The sequence below is a fragment of the Echinops telfairi genome, unplaced genomic scaffold, assembly GCF_000313985.2.
Source record: "Echinops telfairi isolate 266 unplaced genomic scaffold, ASM31398v2 ScPeMD7_7421;HRSCAF=8459, whole genome shotgun sequence".
NCBI lineage: Eukaryota > Metazoa > Chordata > Mammalia > Afrosoricida > Tenrecidae > Echinops > Echinops telfairi.
Genome location: NW_022111321.1, coordinates 5,388,402 through 5,407,558, shown reverse-complemented (window position 1 = coordinate 5,407,558; position 19,157 = coordinate 5,388,402). Strand labels below are relative to the sequence as shown.

Here is a 19,157-nt window from a genome sequence, read left to right as displayed (position 1 = left end):
TGTAGTTCATTCCTACTACAGCTGTAGCACAGATCAGGACATTGAAGTTGAGGGAATTTAAACAACTTGCTATGGTCCAAACCCACCATCCACTCGCTGGTGGAAAGACGAGTCTGTCTGTTCACAAAGACTTGCAGTCTTAACAACTTACAGCGTCAGTAAGTTGAACTCAACTTGATGGCATTAGGGTTTTGTATAAGATCAAATCAAATACTTCAGTCTTTTAGCCACGTATGGTGTGCTTTTGACTTAGATAGCAGCTTAGTTAAAATGCATATTACCATATATACTTTGATATCATTAGTTACTGTGAAATTTCCAGTACTTTCAGCATGACTTCTCCAGAGTACTGACTAAAGGAAAATCTTGGGACTTTAGAGAGGCTTTGCGGTAAATGGCATGGAAGGATGTATCTAACCTTTATCTTCCCTATTGCCAAGAGGCAGGGGCAAACATGCCTTCACCTTCCTTCCTTCTTTACCTACTCTGACATCAACTACTCTTCCCACAGCTCTTATATGCTGGTTTTGATAGTGTTTGCAATGACCATACTAAGAATTATGGGGGTTTATGAGAGAAGTTAATAGGTTACCTATCACAAGTTAGTAAACAGTAAGGATACAGTCATTGGTCTACAGCAATCCCTCTCCTCAGCCAGCAACCAAGTCTTGTCCTTGGCTTCTCGGGTATAAGATCCCTTGGCGTCGACCTCATAGTCCCATAGTCTCAGCACTCCTCTTGCTCAGTCCCGTAGTTTCTTGTGCTTCTGTTCTAGGGCTCTACCACTTTAGGCAGAGATCTGATAACGTCCTCTTCTGAGAAGCCTGGATTTCTCTCTCTGAGATAGCTCTAAGGAATAGCTTTGATGCAGGTGTAAGTTTTGTCTTTGAGCCCACACTGTTACTGCTTTTCGATGCCATTGACTCATTTCTGACTCGTTGGTACTCTGTACAACAGAACAAAGACTACCCATTCTGAATCATCCTCTCAGTTGTTAAGTTTGAGCACATTGTTGTAGCTACTGTGTCAGTCCATCTTGTTGAGGGCCCATTACCGTACATGATATCCCTTGCCAGGCACTGGGCCTGCCTGATAGCATGTCCAAAGTATCTGAGACAAAATCTCAACATCTTTGCTGTTGAGCGTTCTGACTGTTTCTTCCAAGACAGATTTGTTGGTTCTTTTAGCAGCCCGTTGTACTTTCTGTATTCTTTGCCAGCATCACAATTTAGATTCATCAATTCTTCGGTCTTCCTTATTCAGTGCCCAACTTGCACATGTATGTGAGGTGGTTGAAAATAACATGGCTTGGGTCATGGCACCTTAGTCCTCAAAGTAAAATTCTTGCTTTTCAACACTTTTAAAGAGGTATAGCAGATTTACATAATCTAATGTGACTTGATCTCTTGACTGCTGCTTCCATGAGTGTTGATTGTGGATCCAAGCAAGACAAAATCTCTGACAACTTCAGTCTTTTCTACATTTATCTGGAAGTTACCTCTTGGTTTAGTTGTGAGGATTTGGGCTCTCTTCTCATTGAGTTTGTAACCCATAGTAAAGGCTGCAGTCCTTGAGCTCATCAACAAGCGCTTCAAGTCTTTTCTACTTTCAGCAAGCAAACTCATCCGCTTCCTCCAATCCGATGTCACATTTTTCTTCATATAATCCAGTTTCTCTGATTACTTCTTCTGCATACAGATTGAATAAGTATGGTGAGAGGATACAAACTTGGTACACACCTTTCTTGATTTTGAACTATACAGTATTCCTGTGTTCTGTTTGCACAACTCTCTCTTGATCCATGTACAGCATCTGCATAGACACAATTAAGTGTTCTGAAATTCCCATTCTTTTCAAACCTGTCCTTGAGTGGGTTATGCTTTGAGCTGCTAACTGCTACATCAGCAGTTCAAAACCACCAGCCCATCCGAGGGAGAAGGATGAGGCTTTCTACCATTGTAAAGATTTGTAGTCTTGCAAACCCATATGAGTAGTTGTATTCTGTCCTATAGGGCTCCTATGGGTCTGAAATATCTTGATGGCAAGGAGTTAGCTAACTATTCCCCAAAGAAAGCAAAGGATGGTGTCTTAAGTCACACCTTCTAGTAGAGTCTTAAGATACCCCCAATGAACCAAAGGATATGACTTGATTCACATCATATACTAAGGACAAGACTTAGCCCTACTTCGATTCTGACCACTAGAATAGCAGAGAACTCCCACCAAAATGGGATTATAGCCAAATACATCACATGAGGAATTATAGCTTGACAGGCCATATTAATTGACTATATTTCAGGGTTCTTATGGAAAATAGGTGGGGAAAAACAAAACAAATTAATGTATTTCTTGATTCAACTTGACACTAATTCTGATCATGTAAGTTCCTCAATAGGAAAAATTTCTGCTTAGAGTCATTAGGAAGGTCTGACTTTAAAGTGAGATACACCAGATTCTTTATGAAGTAGTAAGGGCGGTCTATGTACAATGAGACTTGAACTTTATACTGTTGTGATGGTTTTCATGCCCATCTACCCAAGCGTTTAATTATAGATGGTCTAATTAGAAGGAACAGTCAGTCTCATGCTTTCACTAAAGAACTCAAGGTGACTAGTCATCACTGCATTAAAATGTATCTCGTTAGAATATGAATTATTCAAAATATATTAGCTTAGTCTAAAATTTTAATTGAATGTGCCTTCTGACCAAATTACTATTAATAGCTAGACTGTGTTAGATAAATACTGCTATTAGATATCATTTATGTATTTTTCAGAATCAGCAATTTGAGTCCAGAGCAAGAGCAGGGACTGTGGAAACAAAGGTAAATAACATTAATATATATTTTAAAGTATTTTGAAATAAATATTTTTAAATGTGACATATCTTCAACTTAGTTATCTAGGAAAGAAATAAATCATTCCGTAGGTTTTAAAAAAATCAGATGTTCAATAACATTTGACTAGCTTATCATTTGTAGTCTCTGCCCTTTTTATTCTAATTACTCTTTTTGTTTGGTTTCAGCCATAAATCCTCTGCAGCAATTCAGAATGAAACTCCAAAGAAAAAGCCCAAATTGGAATCTAAGCCATCTAATGGAGATAGGTAAAAATGAATTGCATTAGTGTTAAGAAAATTCAACTGAGTTGAACAATCATTGATTGCCAATTTTTATCAAAGGAATAGAAACATATCTCCTACATTGACTTTGCATCATCTAGGAGAATAAACATAATCAAGCTTCAGCTTTTTTAAACTTAATTTTGGCAATAAAGTGGCACTGAACTATGTTCTATTGGGAAATAAATTTGGGTTTTGCAAGAGGAAAACATCTGTTTTGAGAACAATTCTTTAATTGTCCTTCATAGAGACACAATTAGATGTATTATTTTAAATTGACCTTTTTTAAAATTTGAAATATGTGATTTTTGTTTTGTTCATTAGCCAAGAGTTTGCTCATGTTACTGTACAAATTGGCTGCCTATTGCTTTACACTAGAAGTATTGACCCCCTAAAAGCTAATACTGAATTATATTTCTGCAGGTGTATGTAATGTGTGCCATTAGTAAGGTAATTTGCCAGTTGCATCCATTTCTGTCAGGTACATATTTTTTTGCATTAGCCTTAAGGATGTTTGTGGAATTGTCTAATTTATGCAATTTGAACATTTGCTAATTTCTGTTCTGTATTGTTTAATTGTGTTTTCTTTTTTTCTTTTTAGTAGCTCTATAAATCAGTCAGCAGATAGTGGGGGAACAGACAATTTTGTCCTCATAAGTCAACTGAAGGAAGAAGTGATGTCCCTAAAGCGTCTTCTACAGCAGAGAGACCAGACAATTTTAGAAAAAGATAAAAAGGTAAAAACATGGTTTGTGGAAGCCTAGGAAGATGTCTATCTTGCCTCTTGCTTGATAAATGTAGATCCTTTTTTAAAACCTTGTTGCCATCAATTGTGACCCATAGTCAAGTGTCTAGGACACAGTAGAACTGTCCCCATAAAATTTCCAAGGCTATAAATCTTTACAAAAGCAGACTGCCAGAACTTTTTCCCACAGAAGACTGATGGGTTTGAATCACCACCCTTCATACAGCAGCCAAGAGCTGAACCACTGCCCTGCCAGGACTCCTCAAAAACCAAACCACTGCCATCAAGCTGATTCTGCTTCAGAGTGACCCTGTGAAGGGGTTCTGAGTCTTTATAAATCTTGATAGGAGCAGACAGGGAGCACCCGGTAGACTTGAACTATTGACCTGTGGTTCATAGCTCAACTCTGACCTGACAGCCCATCAGGTCTCCTTAGACAGACTTTAGTAATTTGTTGGTGTTTGTCCTGCATCCTGCAAGATAACCTTACAAAAGTCCAATTGAAATCTAAATCCTCTAATGAAGATAGGTAGAAAGGCTTTTTAGAAGTTTTAGTTGTAGGAATTAATTGAAGTAAGTACATTAGAATTGACATTTTTTTCTGAATAATACTTAGATTTTATTAAACATAATTTAAAAATTAATGTGCCCTAATGTCTTAATTTGAAACAGATGTAAATGGACTACTGTGTGAACTCTTGTGATTTAGTAATGAAATTTGATACAGCATCTTAGATACATTGATCATAGCTGTATTAATGAACATCAAATAACTGGTAAAAAATATTACAGGAACTTCTCCTTTGATAGTCTTTGGCAAGTAATACATGTGTAAGCTCATTTTGTGCCAAGGAAATATACTTACTGGAATTTCCTATCTCAGATCAGGAGTGATATTAAATATGTTTGTTAATTGAAAATTACGTTTCTGAATTTGCTGCACAGAAAGCTATAGAATGGCTTCAAGAGTCAGGCACTGTACCAGGTCATGTGGATGCACATAAGAATAAATTGAATAAGACTTAATTTTACCTTCTAAAAGTCCACAATTTGGAAACAATTCTTAGTGTAGAAATTTGATGTTTCTAAATAGGAATTCCTTTGTGATACATTAAAAAGGAAGAGGAAATTCAATTATTTTCTTACTATGACAAAAAACAGTGACTTTTACTCAGAAATATAAATCCCTAAGACTTTGTCTCATTTTTTTGGTGTACCCTTTCAGGTCGATAACTAACTACCAGGTTATTTCGATATCAAACATGTTAACCTTAAGCTTACGTAATGAAAATCACTTCAAAACAGTCTGCACCTTTTGTCAATTTGGTTCTTTCTGGGATGAAAATGTGTCATACTGACTTTTTAAAAAACGTTTAAGGTGCAAGATTTTGTACTTTGGTATATGTCATGTGTGTTTATGAAATAATTGTTGTATAGACATACTTGCTTCCTGAAAACACTTCTTTTCTTTCACTGTATGTGATTTCCTCCCAAAATGTAAAGGACATCTTCTACCTTTTCATTCCACATTAGCTGTACCTCTGCTTTGCTCTACGGTTTTACAACTGTTGGGTAGTCAAAGGCCCATACTTCTGGATGTAAACCATAATGTGTTTATATTGCTTGATAAAGACTGTCTCTTTATACTTGCCAAATGTTAAAATTTTCTTTTTTTGTTGGAAAAATGATTTTAACCCGAAGCCAGTTTTAATGCTTTCTTTGTGAAGCACATTTGCTAATGTGGACCACACTTTATTTAAAGCATATCCCAAGGTACTGGCCCTTAACGCTTTCCTATTGGCATGCCAGTCCTCTTGCTCTGAATTGTGATACTCAATGTTAAAAAGCAGACAGGGCCATCTTCTCAAAAGTTTTACTGATGATCAGATACAATCTTACTGCATTGGAAAGTCAGGAGGAGCCTTGATTGCACGGTGGTTAAATGCTTAGTGGCTAATCAAAATTCAGCCCACCTGTCACTCTCAGGGAGAGAGATGCCGCAGACTGCTTCTGTAAAGGTGACAGCTTTTTCCTGTAGGATCACTGTGAGTTGGAATTGACACGGTGGTGATGGGTTTGGAGTTTTGTATATCATAAAGTAGGTGGACTTCGCCACTTTACAAAACAGATTCTACATAAAACTCAGGACATTGCTGTGAGCATCTTCCATATATACAATGAAGGGTGTGGTTTATTGTGAAGAAGTGTTTGTGTATTTTTGTGGACATAGTTTCCTTTTTTTTAATCCCTCAGCTAACTGAACTAAAGGCAGACTTTCAGTATCAAGAGTCGAACTTGAGAACAAAGATGAACAGTATGGAAAAAGCTCACAAAGAAACTGTGGAACAACTACAGGTAAATGGCATTCTTTACATACACTGAGTACTGGGAAAGGTGTCTAAATAAACGTAAGTAACAGCATTCACTGTCTTGGACTGGTTTGTATGGGTATTGGAGTGTGTATTGTACTGGGGCTTTTATTGGTATTTAATACATTGTCAGCTTAATTTGACATTGGAGTCGTTGTTAGCGCCTGGTGCCATTAAAAAGTGTGATTCAGTGCAGCAATCGTGGAAACTGCCCTAAGTCTCAAACTGGGTTTTTAGAGGAGTGTATTGTCAGATTACGTTGACTTGGTCAGAGGACCAGAAGTACAAATTTTAAAATTAGATTTATGAAAACAAAAGCTCAAACCAAATCCATTGTCATTGATTAATTTTGACTCATAGCAACCCAATAGGACAAAGTAGAACTGCCTGTTAGGGTTTCTCAAGGGGTAATTCTTATAGACACAGACTGCCAGGTCTTTCTCCCTCAGAGTGACTGGTGGGTTTGAACCAGTTACCATTGTGTTTACAGTTGAGCACTTAGCTAATGCACTATCTGTGTAGTTATTCTTCCTATTTCCTCCCAGACACTGGGACAGCAGATGGGTATGCAAACACTTGCCAATACTCAGTGACTCCGAGGGGAGGAAATGTATACTTCGTCCCTGATTCAAGGTGTGAATGCTTGTTAACCCTGGTCATGTGATCTGCAAAGTGCCAAATACGGTGCTGCAGTTAGTCATAGCAGGAAGCATCTAGTGGCCCACCTCAACCTCAGTACTAAACAGGGTTAAACAAAAAGAGCAGCTCTGTGATCTGTGATAAAGCAACAAGTCCCCACAGTAACAGAGAGGTTTGCCATCTGACTAGCAGAGGGAGTGAACGTCATCTCACTGAAGCATTCCTCACCCATGGTCCGGAATCTAGATATCTGACTACACTAAATTAATTACATGTTCCATTGACACATTTTAAAACTGTAGAATTACTCCAAAGAATGGTGTTTTTAAGGTTACGTTTAAGTCTTAAAGGTACAGATGATGCCAGTACTTGGGCAACTGCCTGATTAGAGAGAGCAGCTTGGGAAGAAAAAATTCATACTGCCCTGGTTTTTTAGCCCCAGAGAATATTGCTATTACTATATTTTGGTTTTGTGCTCTTGCTACATCTTTTCAAGTAGCTTAAAATTAATAAGATTGAAAAGTCAACTTAGGAAACTTTTGAAATTAGAAGTGTAGTTTTCCCAACTCTTAAGCCTGACCTTAATGTCCGTCTGAAGAATATTTTAGAGAAAATCGTATCGAACGTGGCACATTGTAGGCATTCAGGTAATTTGTGAAGGAATGATCTCTGCTAACCTGCCCTCTGTCTTGAGAAAAGGATCCGTTGTACAGGATGGTACAGCATGGTTTTCATCCGTCACAGATCCATTTAGTTTTTTGATAGTCGTGTTTTCCTCATTCAGTCACTCAGGCTGAATTCCTTTGAACAGAACATTTCAAAAGGGGATCACCGATTTAGCAAGATGTCACGAAAATTCTGGAGTAAATTCAGACTGAGATAAAGAACAACTGCTAGCAGTACTTAAATAAGATTTATATGTGATACGTACCACTGTTCAAAGAAGAAGTGTGGGTTTTTTGTTTTGTTGGGTTTTTTTTAACATAGTTGTAAGAACGAAACCTTGGCATCATATCCTGATTGGGTGTCTTAAGTCCATTTCCTTTTGATTGGTAGCTGAAAGTTCATAATGATACAATAGTAACTAATATTTATATACAAGTATGGCATTTTCAACATGAAAAACTGTAAGTAGACATCTCTGGTCGTCTAGTGGTTAAGCACTTGTCTTAGTAATGAAAGAGCTGCAGTTTGAACCCACTGGCCTTTCTGGTGGAGAAAAGTGAGGCAGTCTGCTTCTGTAATGATTACAGCCCTGGAAACCCTATGGAGAAGTACTCTGCCATATAGGGCCATTGTGAGTTGGAATCACCTCGACACCAGGGTGTTTGGGTAGTGTGTATGTGGGCGAACACTAGCCTACATCTTTTGACTCTGGCTTATACTTTACATATCACTGACTTTTATCTGGTTTGCCCTTATTATTAGACCACTTTTCTGTATCTTTTGGGTTGTTACTAAAGACATTCTATCACTGATACTAAGGTGCCTTCTTTATCTCCATCCCCTTGAACCAGCACTGTACTAGTAGGAAAGCAGACCTGGTGGCATAGTGGGTTATGTGTGGGGTTGCAAACTCCAAGGTTAACGGTTCAACTCTTTCTATAGCTCCACAGGAAATAAATGAGCTTGTCTACTTAAATTCTGCTTCTAGTAGTTACAGCTCTAGAAACCCTAGGGAGCCATTAATTCACATTGTCTTATAGGGTCACTGAGTTGGAATCAACTTGCTGGCAATGGGTGTTGCTTGTGGGTGGTGGGTGCTAATAAGCTTCTCTACTAAGGGCCAGTAAATGTAGTTGGTTACATGTGTTTAAGGGTTTCCAAGGCTGTAACAAAAAGCTTACCTTGCTCACCTTAGTGTTGAAGCCTTTTTAATCACCAAGCCTATTAAGTACTGAGCATCACAAGAACAAAAATTATCTAAAGTCCAAAATCAACAAAGCAACAACCATCCTCCAAATGATCTGAAATACAAAAAAGATCAAATAGAAATGTTAGCTTTTGTTTAGTAGGTAACTGGATATAATGGAGAGGGAACTAACATATAAGTCTACCGTGCACACCAGCTATTGTGTTTTACTCCTTAATAAGTTCTTAAACATTAGTGTGAGGCACGTGACTCGGTTTCTGTTTTGCCACTGAGTCGAGTTACAGAGCAGGGTTTCCTAGCAGGGTTGATGTAACTCTTGATCCAAATTGTGTTCTCTTAGTGCCAGCATTTCTAACCAATTTTTTACTTTCTTAAAAGAGTTCCTAAATCATATTATTGATTCTTTTCAGAAGTGGGAGCTCACAAAATATCTTAATTTTAGGAAACTATCTAAATATTCTTTATGAAATTCAATTCTAATATATTCACATTAGAGGAAAGCATTTGGATTTGTGTTCATTTGACAACTGATACTGTATTTTTCATAAATACTTTTTAAATGATTTATCAATAAGTAAATGTATTATATGATTGATTAAAACACTGAAAATATGCAAATTGAGGATTGGTGGAAGTGTCAAACATAATAGAAACTGCTTTCAAGACCTAATGTTTGAGTACTTACATTTTACATTTAGAATATGAAATTTTTTAATTTGGCTTTTTATGATTTATTTCTTGATTGAGAAAATAATTTGAAGATTGCACTTTTAAATAATTTGGTATGTCAGTATAAACATTTTCATATCAGTGTAACTTACAGACCTGTTGTGGTCACTTTTAAGCAAATCTGCAAAATTATTTTTTTTTCCATTAAATTGTCTTTAGATTTTTGGTTTCTAATGTTTTCTGTCTTTTGTCATATTGTTATAATTAAATAATAGGTGGTTAGGTTACAAAAAGTGAACTACCACATTGACTAGGACTGATCAGCTGGGTAGTAAATGTGCTGTTCACTAACATCAGACATTCTCACTTGATTTGCCCCCAATCATTTTCTCAGGCAGGTCAGTTTGAAATTTTTTTTTAAAAAACACTGGTTTTCTAAATTTGAAATTGGAAATCTTCATTAATGTGACTATCTATAGAACCTTGTCAATCATGCTGCCAAAAAGAAAAGGCTATTTGACTTATACATATCAAGTAACATTGAGCATATTTGCAATTTGATGGTTATAGGCGTTAAATTGGGGAAAGTTACATTGGAGAAGAGGCTAGAAGCACAAAACCTGAAAAATTTCAGAAACTTTTTGAAGTTGTTTCTTAACTTTCTAACTTTAAAACATTTTCTAAACATTGTATTTCAAAAAACGGCTATCCGAGGTCTAAGGCAGGCTTGGTTAGAGAAAAAGATAATGACACTGAGGTTAAGAAATGTTGAGACCATGAAACAAAAGTGATTTTCAAACGTAAGCCAGAGAATGTTTTTTTTTAATTTACATTTAAGACAGCATTCAAGTTCAAGATGGTTTTCAAAGCTCCTTCTCTTTTGGCTTTAAACTTTCAAAGTGGTTGATCATTAATGAATTTGTACACTGGGAATCTTTGTTATCCAAGTTCCCACGGTTAAGAGGCCATTGCATAGGAAAGGCAATGGCTATCCAAATATGAAGGTGCTCACTGAAGCTCATTTGCTCAATGACAGTTTCTTTGTCAACGATTGATAGAATATTTAATATTGAAGTGCAACTTCAGTTTCGATTATTGGCCATTTGGAATGAAAATCTTTACCCCCAAATGGTCAGGCTTTCCTGACCTGGCAAACGTTGAAGGGTAGCTGTGCAAACCGCACACAGTCAGTGCTGAAGGAGCGAGTGGCCATGAAAGGAAAACTAAACTTGGGAGCAGACTTCAAAAGGACATCACTTGACTGCCACTGAATCTATTTGGCACAGTGGCTTTTAAGAGAACTTTGAATGTTTTTGTTAAAACACATGACCCTTTATGACTATACCATAGAAAGGTAAACATAAGAGCAACACCATGTGGTTTATTGGAAAATATTCCTTCCAAGTCAGTACTTGATTAGTTTTTTATTATAAAACATTGCTTTTTTTAACAGCGGTAATTGCTTTTTGTTGGTTTGATGGTAAGATAAAGCCCAACCCTTTTCTTAAATAGGACCCTCTTTAACTGAATTCGTTTTCAAGTGATATTTTCTTAAGCAGTTGTATCCTTAGATAACTACAAAGTAGGCTGATAAACCTATCAAGGATTTTTCTTCTGCATATTCAACTTTAAGAGAGATGAACTTAAATAGACCACTGTCCATGTGATTATTGTGTCACTGACGTCTTTTATATATACATGAAAAGAGCGATTGCAGTAGTCAGCATAAGTCTTAATAAGGATATTGCACTTTTTAAAAAATATTAAATGGTTTTGTTTCCCACAGGCCAAAAACAGAGAACTACTCAAGCAGGTTGCAGCATTGTCAAAGGGTAAAAAGTTTGACAAAAGTGGAAGTATACTGACGTCTCCTTGAGAAAGTACTTACTCAGTTAGTGTTTCTACATACATGTAAATTTGGAAAAGAAAATTCAGTGCAGCCCTTAAATTCTGTGAGGTGAAAATTATTTTTGCACACCAAATGGTTTGGCGTGTTTCCTATTCACTTTTGTAACCGAAATGCAGCATTTTTTAAGTTGTCAAAGAATTCAAATAAAACTTCAACTGGTTTGGAGTAACTTTTTAATGATTTGATACCCAGGAACTTTTTGCCAGCAATAGTATTAAACAGTTGTAAAGGAGTGCATGAGTAGTGCTCTTTATGAAAACACAACATGCAATAATAGAGTAGGTATGGTTTGAAAACGTCAAAAGTAGCAGGGAGTTTTAGGGTTTTATTTGTTTTGTTTTATTTTTACACGATGCTAACTTCAGATAAACAATTTTCAATTTAGAAATGCAAAAATTTTAACGGAAATGGTGAACACTGGTTTGGGGGGAATTGTGTTTTTACTTTGCATCAACATGAACTTAGGAAAGAATCACGGTGCTTTTATTAAACTTCAGAGTATATGTAAATATGTCTTCAAAATCTACATCATTAACATTAGTTAGTCACTTCGTATTTTCATTATTGGCATAGGACAATTTTATTGTACAGTATCAAGGTAAAATGTGTTTCGGTTTTGTAAAAACTACTGTAGATTTTTACTTACAAGTGCCTTTTTGCCACCTAATGTTTTTATTTATAGGAATGCTGATCTTTTGTATATAAAGTTTGTTTTAAAATCATGTTTAATAAATGTTTGTATATAAGTGCATATGTACAGAAGCCTATTTCAAGAGAAAATCAAAGTTGCTAGTAAAAAGTTACATTAAGAACTAACTGATAATACATATAGATTTTAGATGATTTTGTGGTTTATTTCTGTGTGATAAGGGAAGCTATTGGTCATTGAATTATGTCAAAAACTTCCCCAAAGATTTAATATTAAATCACTTTTGGTAATTTTATTTTGTATGTTATATGGCTTCATGTTCATACTATATGAGTTACATATTTTGCTTTTATAAATTTTATAATGTTTCTACACTGATCTCTTCTTGTTTCCATATATCCATGATTATCTAAGTTAATATTTATGGACACTATACCTAATTTGTGTAACTGTTCCATCTAATATGTGATTTTACTTTGAATAAATTGGCATTTATAAGATTTGGGCACTATTTATAAGGAAACTGCCTTGACATCTGCAAAGCTATCCATCAAAGGTTACACAAGGCTGAGATAGGTGGTGAAGGTACTGAATTATATTCTGTCCAGTGGTTTTCATCCTGAAATGAGTTCTTTGAGTAATTTGAAAGTAAGAACTTGATCAGTTCAGACTTTAGTTCAATTTTTGAAAGCATCTATACAGTATGATTCCCCCCCCCCCCACCTAGGAACTTAGGGAAAGCTATTAAATTTGTTCATTTTGAAAATCATCGTTATAAAGAAGCACTGATTATGAATGTCTGTCAAAGATTGTCTTTCCTAAGAACTCATGAAGATTGTAACAATTCTTTATTCCTACACTGTTGTTAGCTGCCCTTGACTCTGCTGACCCCATGTCAGACTGGAGGGATCTGTAGGGTTTCGTTAGCGGATATTTTGGAAGCACAGTACCAGGCCTTTCTTTCTAGTCTGGAAGCTCCCCCGGGAACTTCCTCAGTGCCATCGCGGCACAGAAGTCTCCATTTACAGATGTTGTCCATTACAGTTACTCATGATAAAATTAGACCACGTGTTTCTTTGTCCAATTTAGAGATACTTAACCTGACATAATTTCAGGCAGCAGCAAAAGGTTGACTCTGTCATACTTTGAAAAATTGACCACTTTATTTTTATGAAGTTTTTATGTAATCAGCTTAAATTTAGTATTCTTAACAGTGATTTCAAGGATGCTTCCATAACGTAGGTTTAAATGTTTGAGGACTTCCTAAATTCAAGGTAGTTGTTACTTTTCTTTACAACTGATGGTGGTTTCTGTTCTGGTTTCATGACATTTGTCAGTTCCCAGTGGTCACTCTGATTTTAACATGCACTGCGTGACCTTGAAGTCAGTCTTTCCCCACTCCCTTTTTAGAAAGTCACAAAGGATCGATCAGTCTAAATAATTAAACTTTGTAAATCCCAAGGCTAAAACCTCTCAGATGCTTCACCATATTCAGTCCTAATTAAATGCGCGCTCTTTATTCCGTGATCTTATTTTATAACTTAAAGCTTTTGAAATTGTATAAACTAGTAATTGCATCTCAGTCCTGGATCTATCTGTCTGTAGTGTATTGACACAATGAGCTGATAATCTTTTAAATATGGATATGTAAGGAGATAATATGGTGTGCTGTATTGTGTTTTTAGCTTGTTTTCAGCTGTTAGCATTTATCAGTGAAAGGACCATTTTGGGTCAGGTTATTTATGAATCAATAGCTTGTGAATATTGCAGTCCTTTTTAGATGTATTGGTCTAAATATGCATTCTGCAGTGAACCTGGTAATCTGTTCACATGTATAAACTATTGAAATACTGTACTTGTATACATCTGATTGTTGACATTTTGTACTTTTTTTCTAAATCTAATATTTCACAATAAAAACTTGTCAAAAACTGAGTATTAGTGTCTTAATTAACAGTAACTTAGCGAGGTAAAACAACACAAATGAATTATCTTACACTTTGGCACCATTATGCCCCAAATCTGTTCCACTTCTGGAAGCTCGAGGGAAGCATCAATCCATCCGTGTCTTTTTGCGCCACGTTCTTTGGTTCCTTGGCTCGTGGCCCGCTCCTCCATCTTCCAAGCCGAAAGGTAACATTTCAAATACCAGCGCCCACTGTCCACGTTTCTTCCTCTTTATGTTTATAAGGACGCTTGTGCTTTCAACATCATTAGACCCACCTAGGTGAGCCAGGATGATCTTCCTGTCTGAGGTTCATCATTTAATCAGACCTTTAAAATCTCAACATAGGAGAAATCACGTTTGCAGGTATTAGGGGTAATATTGTCCAATCTACGTAAGTTGTTTTGTTGTTATTTTTTAACCCTTATCACAGTATGATGCCCTAAAACAAATTTGAGAAAAGTAGCTGAGGCCAAATTTTTTAGACTGTTTCCATGAACATTTTCTTGGGTGGGCCAGCGGTGGTGCGATGGGGGGCTGGTAAGGGGGCGAGTCGTCGTAAAGTAAATTAAGGGATAATAAGTGGAAGGCATTTTGGGGAAGAAGTGAATAAGCGGGTATTTAGAACCTTGCTGTAAAGCGACTTGAGCGCCGACACTAATCCAGGTGCATCCTTTGTTTCTGACAAGATTCAGCGACCCAGGGTGTCTATCTCCTTTCGTGTTGAACCCTGACGAGGTCATGCGTGGAATGTGGCGCTAGGCACCCTCGAGAAAAAACGGTCCGATAGTTAGGGCTGGAGACTGAACTTTAAAAGATGAATACTTTTCTGAAATAGCAAAAATTCAGCCTGGTAGGAAACAACCTGCTCGCCTAAGATGAGGAGGCTAACCACCGTTTCCTCCCAATGGCCTCACTTGAGGTGGCGCTCCCTGTGCACCATCTAGTTCCCATGGTCTCCGCCTTGTGGAGGAGACGTGTTTGCTTGGTCCATCCGTCCCTTCCTTGGATTAAATGTTCTCATGGCCCATAGACCATTGGTCTAAGTATTTGCAAGCCTCTTAATTTTTGTTGCTCCTCTTTCCTCTGGACAGGAAGTGACTGATAGTTGCACCTTGGATGATTATTCACCACATTAGAATGAGCAACATTGCCTCTGTGAACTATGTTAAGCCAAGGGACCCTGAAACTAAAGCCCTTGATTGCACAGGACAATTGTCTTAATCACATATGAGGATGGCCTGCTGTACCTTTAAGTAAGTATGTCTCACAAGATTGGCAAAAGACTGTCGCAGGAAACCTGTAGCGTAGTAGTTCTATGTTTTTACAGGGTTACTGAATCAAATCAATGGCAGTGGACTTGTAATTTTTTTTTTTTTTTTGGCGTTCCTAGTTACTGGCTAAATAAGTATGGTACATCTACGTAATGGATATTACACAGCTGTGAAAAAACAAACTAGGATTCATTGTTAACCGAAAAGCAAATGAAAAACAGCATATTACCATTCATGGTATACTGGAGCAACATGCACACAAAAGTGTCTTATTTATTTTTTAAAAAGCAATTTAAGATTTATATGTTTACATAGTCAATCGTACACATTTCCCCCCAATAGGTCGCTGTTGACAATGCAAACGTTTTTGACTGTATCATAACAAATTAGGGATAACATTGTGAAGGTGAATTCCAGAACACTTAATTGTGCTCAAGCACAACCCGTACACAGACCCAGTGACAGTTGGAATGGGACATGATACCGTGGGGTTTAAACTGAGGAAAACTGCATCAGGGTTGTTTCACCATCCCAACTCCATCTGGATACTGAGCAAACCAGCAAGAAGCTGACGCTATAAAGATCGCGTTGGGATTAGAGAAAGATTCGTTAACAACCTGTGACAGGCACATGACAACCTTGCTGGCTGCAAGTAAGGACCTGAAACAGTAATGAAGATGAACGACTACAGCCTTTCGGTGTGGATGATACCTCGATGTAAAGAAAAAGCCTTAAAATGGGGCCGGTAAACACGAAAGCCAAACCTTGATGTTGTCAACAATCCTGTAGATGATGAATAATGAATAAGGAAGACAAGAAGAGTTGATGCTTATCAATTATGGTAGTGGAGAAGAATAATTTCTCATGGACAATTATGCTAGTGGCGAAGAATATTAAATTTCTCATGGATTAACAAGAGAATCAACAAATCTTTCCTAGAAGTACAGCCCGGATGCTCCTTAGGAGAAGATGACGAACGAGACTGTGTACTTTGAATATGTTGTCAGGAGACACCAGTAGTCCCTGGAAAGCATGTCTCTTAAAGTACAGGGTTAGCAGAACAGAGGAAGGCTCTCAATGAGCTATCTTGATACATGGGCTGCAACAATGCGCTGAAACAGCACCGACTGTGAGGATGGCCGGACCCGGGCAGTGTGTCCTGCTGTCCACAGTGCCGCATTGAGGTGGGACAGATAACACGCAACCACCACCACCAACCGCGGGAAACTGGAGGCAACCAAGACTTTAATACATCTGTTTTCTATTGGACTTGGCATCACTTAAACATTTTCACAAAATTGTCATAAAATACACCTCCCCCATTCCTCGTCAAATACTAGAGGAAACAAGTGCACCTAATCGTATATCCAGATGGAGAAGATCTGTTCTGGGTCATATGAAATGCACTGACCTACACCTCCCTAGAGGGATATCTTATCCCTAAGGAAAATGAGCGGTACAAATCTTAAACTTGACAGTCATCTTATTGTTAGTGACAATGTTTTTTTGTTATTCTGAGAATGTGTGGGATAGGCAAGTATCTATTTCTATGATTTCTGATTCCATCCGTCTGTTTGTCACCTTGGGCCTGGATTCTTGGCTAGAGAGAAAAGAGATAAATATAAGTTAAAATCTGTGTTGCTCTGTTTTTAATTAGAGTTTTCCATGTTCAGTCGGTGTTCTTTTCTGAAAAGAAATAAAAAGACACATTTTCTCGTTCTGCTAACTGAAATGGCTAGAAATGATCAGTAGACTAGTAGAATATATGCAAAGCTAGTTTCCAGGAATACCATTTCTCCCTAGAAGGTACTTGACCGTATGGGCGAAAGGGCCCCTGTCTCCGTATCTCAGCAGGAAATGGCCCAGGTAAGCCTGGAACACCTTGTCAAGCCAGACAGCAAAGAAGCTCCCCAAACCCATTGCCACCGAGTCAGCTCTGACGCGTAGCAACGCCACAAGACAGAGAGGACCTGCCCGTGGTGCTGCTCAGGGCAGAAAGCGTGTTCCCTGCCTTCAGCAGACTGCCTCCTCTTTCTTCTATGGAGTGGTGGTTTAACCTGCCAGCCATTTGGTTAGCAGTCAGCACTTCCGGAGCCAGGGCTCATGAAGCAACAAGCCACACGAAAAACAGCACTGTTGGTCACCGTCACAGGGTGCCAGTAAATGGACGTTATTTGGGAAATTTGTAAAAAGAGAAATCAGTATTTTCTGCATTTCTCATATAAACTGTACTGTAGATACGGGGTAGTTTCTCTTTGTAAAAGCATTCCCATTGAGGGAAAAGGAATGATGAAAATATCAAACCTGCCCACTGCCACGGAGTCAATTCTGACTCAGTGACCCTTGGGCAGAGTAGACTGTCCCTTTGGGTGCCCGAGACTAGAAAGCCGTCTTTTTACTGCAAAGCAGCTGGTGAGTTCGAATTGTTGCCTTTGGAATTAAACTAATGACTAACCCAGAATGCCAGTGGAGCTTGATCCATCGTGCAGTTTTTGTCCGTTGCATATGAGGTACGTACTGGGCATCCGTAGCCTCTCAAAATCACATTATTTGCCCTCTGATGGAAGAGCACATACTATAATAGAGTTAACTTGCCCGAAAGGATCAAGCCTGCATCTGATCACGCATATGCCCCTTTATAGGAAATCGGTTACAGGCTCACGGTGAATGATACCAAAGGGATGCAAATGACACAATCTTCTCTTAGTTAAGTGCAAGGGGAACAGAGCAATGGAGGGAGAACCTGGGGGTCTCAGCAAGCAGGGTGCCGGGACCAGATGTGCATCTCGAATCAAACAAGCCGAACCATTCACAGTTTAATGACAGTTGCAGATTTTAACCCGGGTTGCGTGGGGAGATTTAGAAATGGGTGGTCGTTCTTTAGGTGTAAAGATGGCATCTTGGTTTTCTTAAAGAGTTCTGTTGGACACACCTACTAAAAGACTTAACCATGAAGAGATGAAATTTGGTATCCAAAGACTATCCGGGAGGGGACTATGAACTGGGATGGGCTGTGAGGGGTTAATTTCTGGAGCGGGGTGTGGAGGACATGAAGGGTCATGGTACTGTTTTGCTCACTTTTGTCTGTGTTTAAGGCTTTTCACAATAGAAGAACTGGAGACCTTTTCCAACATGGGTTTGTGGCTAGTCATTGTTAAATAAAATATCAATCTACAAAACACTTTACATAATTTCTGGCACACGGTAAAAGTTGCAATGTGATTAGGAGGTTATCTTGCTTTTGGAAATTACTGTTAAAAACACAAAAACCTCCATGGTAGCATGTAACCGAAGTGCTTTTCAGCTTTCAACACTATCCCTTGATGTGATTCTTAGGGCTCATCAGTGGCTTCGTTTACCACACCTCTCAGTCTGTCACCCAGTGGTGGCTTGAGCGTCTCTGGGACCCTGGCAGTAGTGCCACCAGTCATCCCTGATAGACAGATTTCAGCAGTGCTGCTTGACTGGAACAGGCTGGGCAGGAAGGCAATTCACTTCTGAAATTTAGCCCAGGAAGGTCTGATGGATCACTACAGAACACTGGCTCTTCGCTTTGGACACAGCATCAGCAGGGCTCGGTCCTTGGAGGAGAACACCATAGGTGGTGAAGCAGAAGGCCAGGGAGGGTGTCGGTGAAGTAGATCGCTTCAGAGCTGCAGTGGCGGGCTTCAAGTGAGGCCAGTGTGGGGCTGGGCAAGGCTGCATTGTGTTGTGTATCAGTTGGCCATGAATCAGAACCCACTCGATGGCAACTGACTAGGTTTCCATCCTTCTTCACCATGGAAACAGTGTTCTGCTTTGCTTATATGAGCCCATGGAAAGCCGAGACACCCTAGTTGAAGGCAAGGCAAGGATACCCTTTCATAGTAGGATTTGAAGTCTGATGTATCCGGCATGGGGCTTGCTGGGAGTTAGCTGAGAGCCCTGGAAAAGAAACCGTCTCTGAGTTGCTGCTGAAGTTAAAG

At 38.4% G+C, this 19,157-nt stretch overlaps 1 protein-coding gene across 1 annotated transcript in view; it reads left to right on the top strand.

The window, feature by feature from the left end:
- FAM76B (family with sequence similarity 76 member B) overlaps positions 1 to 13,908 on the top strand; it is a 22,486-nt gene extending 8,578 nt beyond the window's left edge. The window contains exons 6-10 of the mRNA XM_045297730.1: positions 2,777 to 2,824; positions 3,025 to 3,105; positions 3,722 to 3,857; positions 6,119 to 6,220; positions 11,202 to 13,908. Coding sequence (XP_045153665.1) covers positions 2,777 to 2,824; positions 3,025 to 3,105; positions 3,722 to 3,857; positions 6,119 to 6,220; positions 11,202 to 11,291 — 457 coding nt within the window. The 3' untranslated portion in view covers positions 11,292 to 13,908. The remainder of the gene's footprint in view (positions 1 to 2,776; positions 2,825 to 3,024; positions 3,106 to 3,721; positions 3,858 to 6,118; positions 6,221 to 11,201) is intronic.
- Positions 13,909 to 19,157: the final 5,249 nt, after the last annotated feature.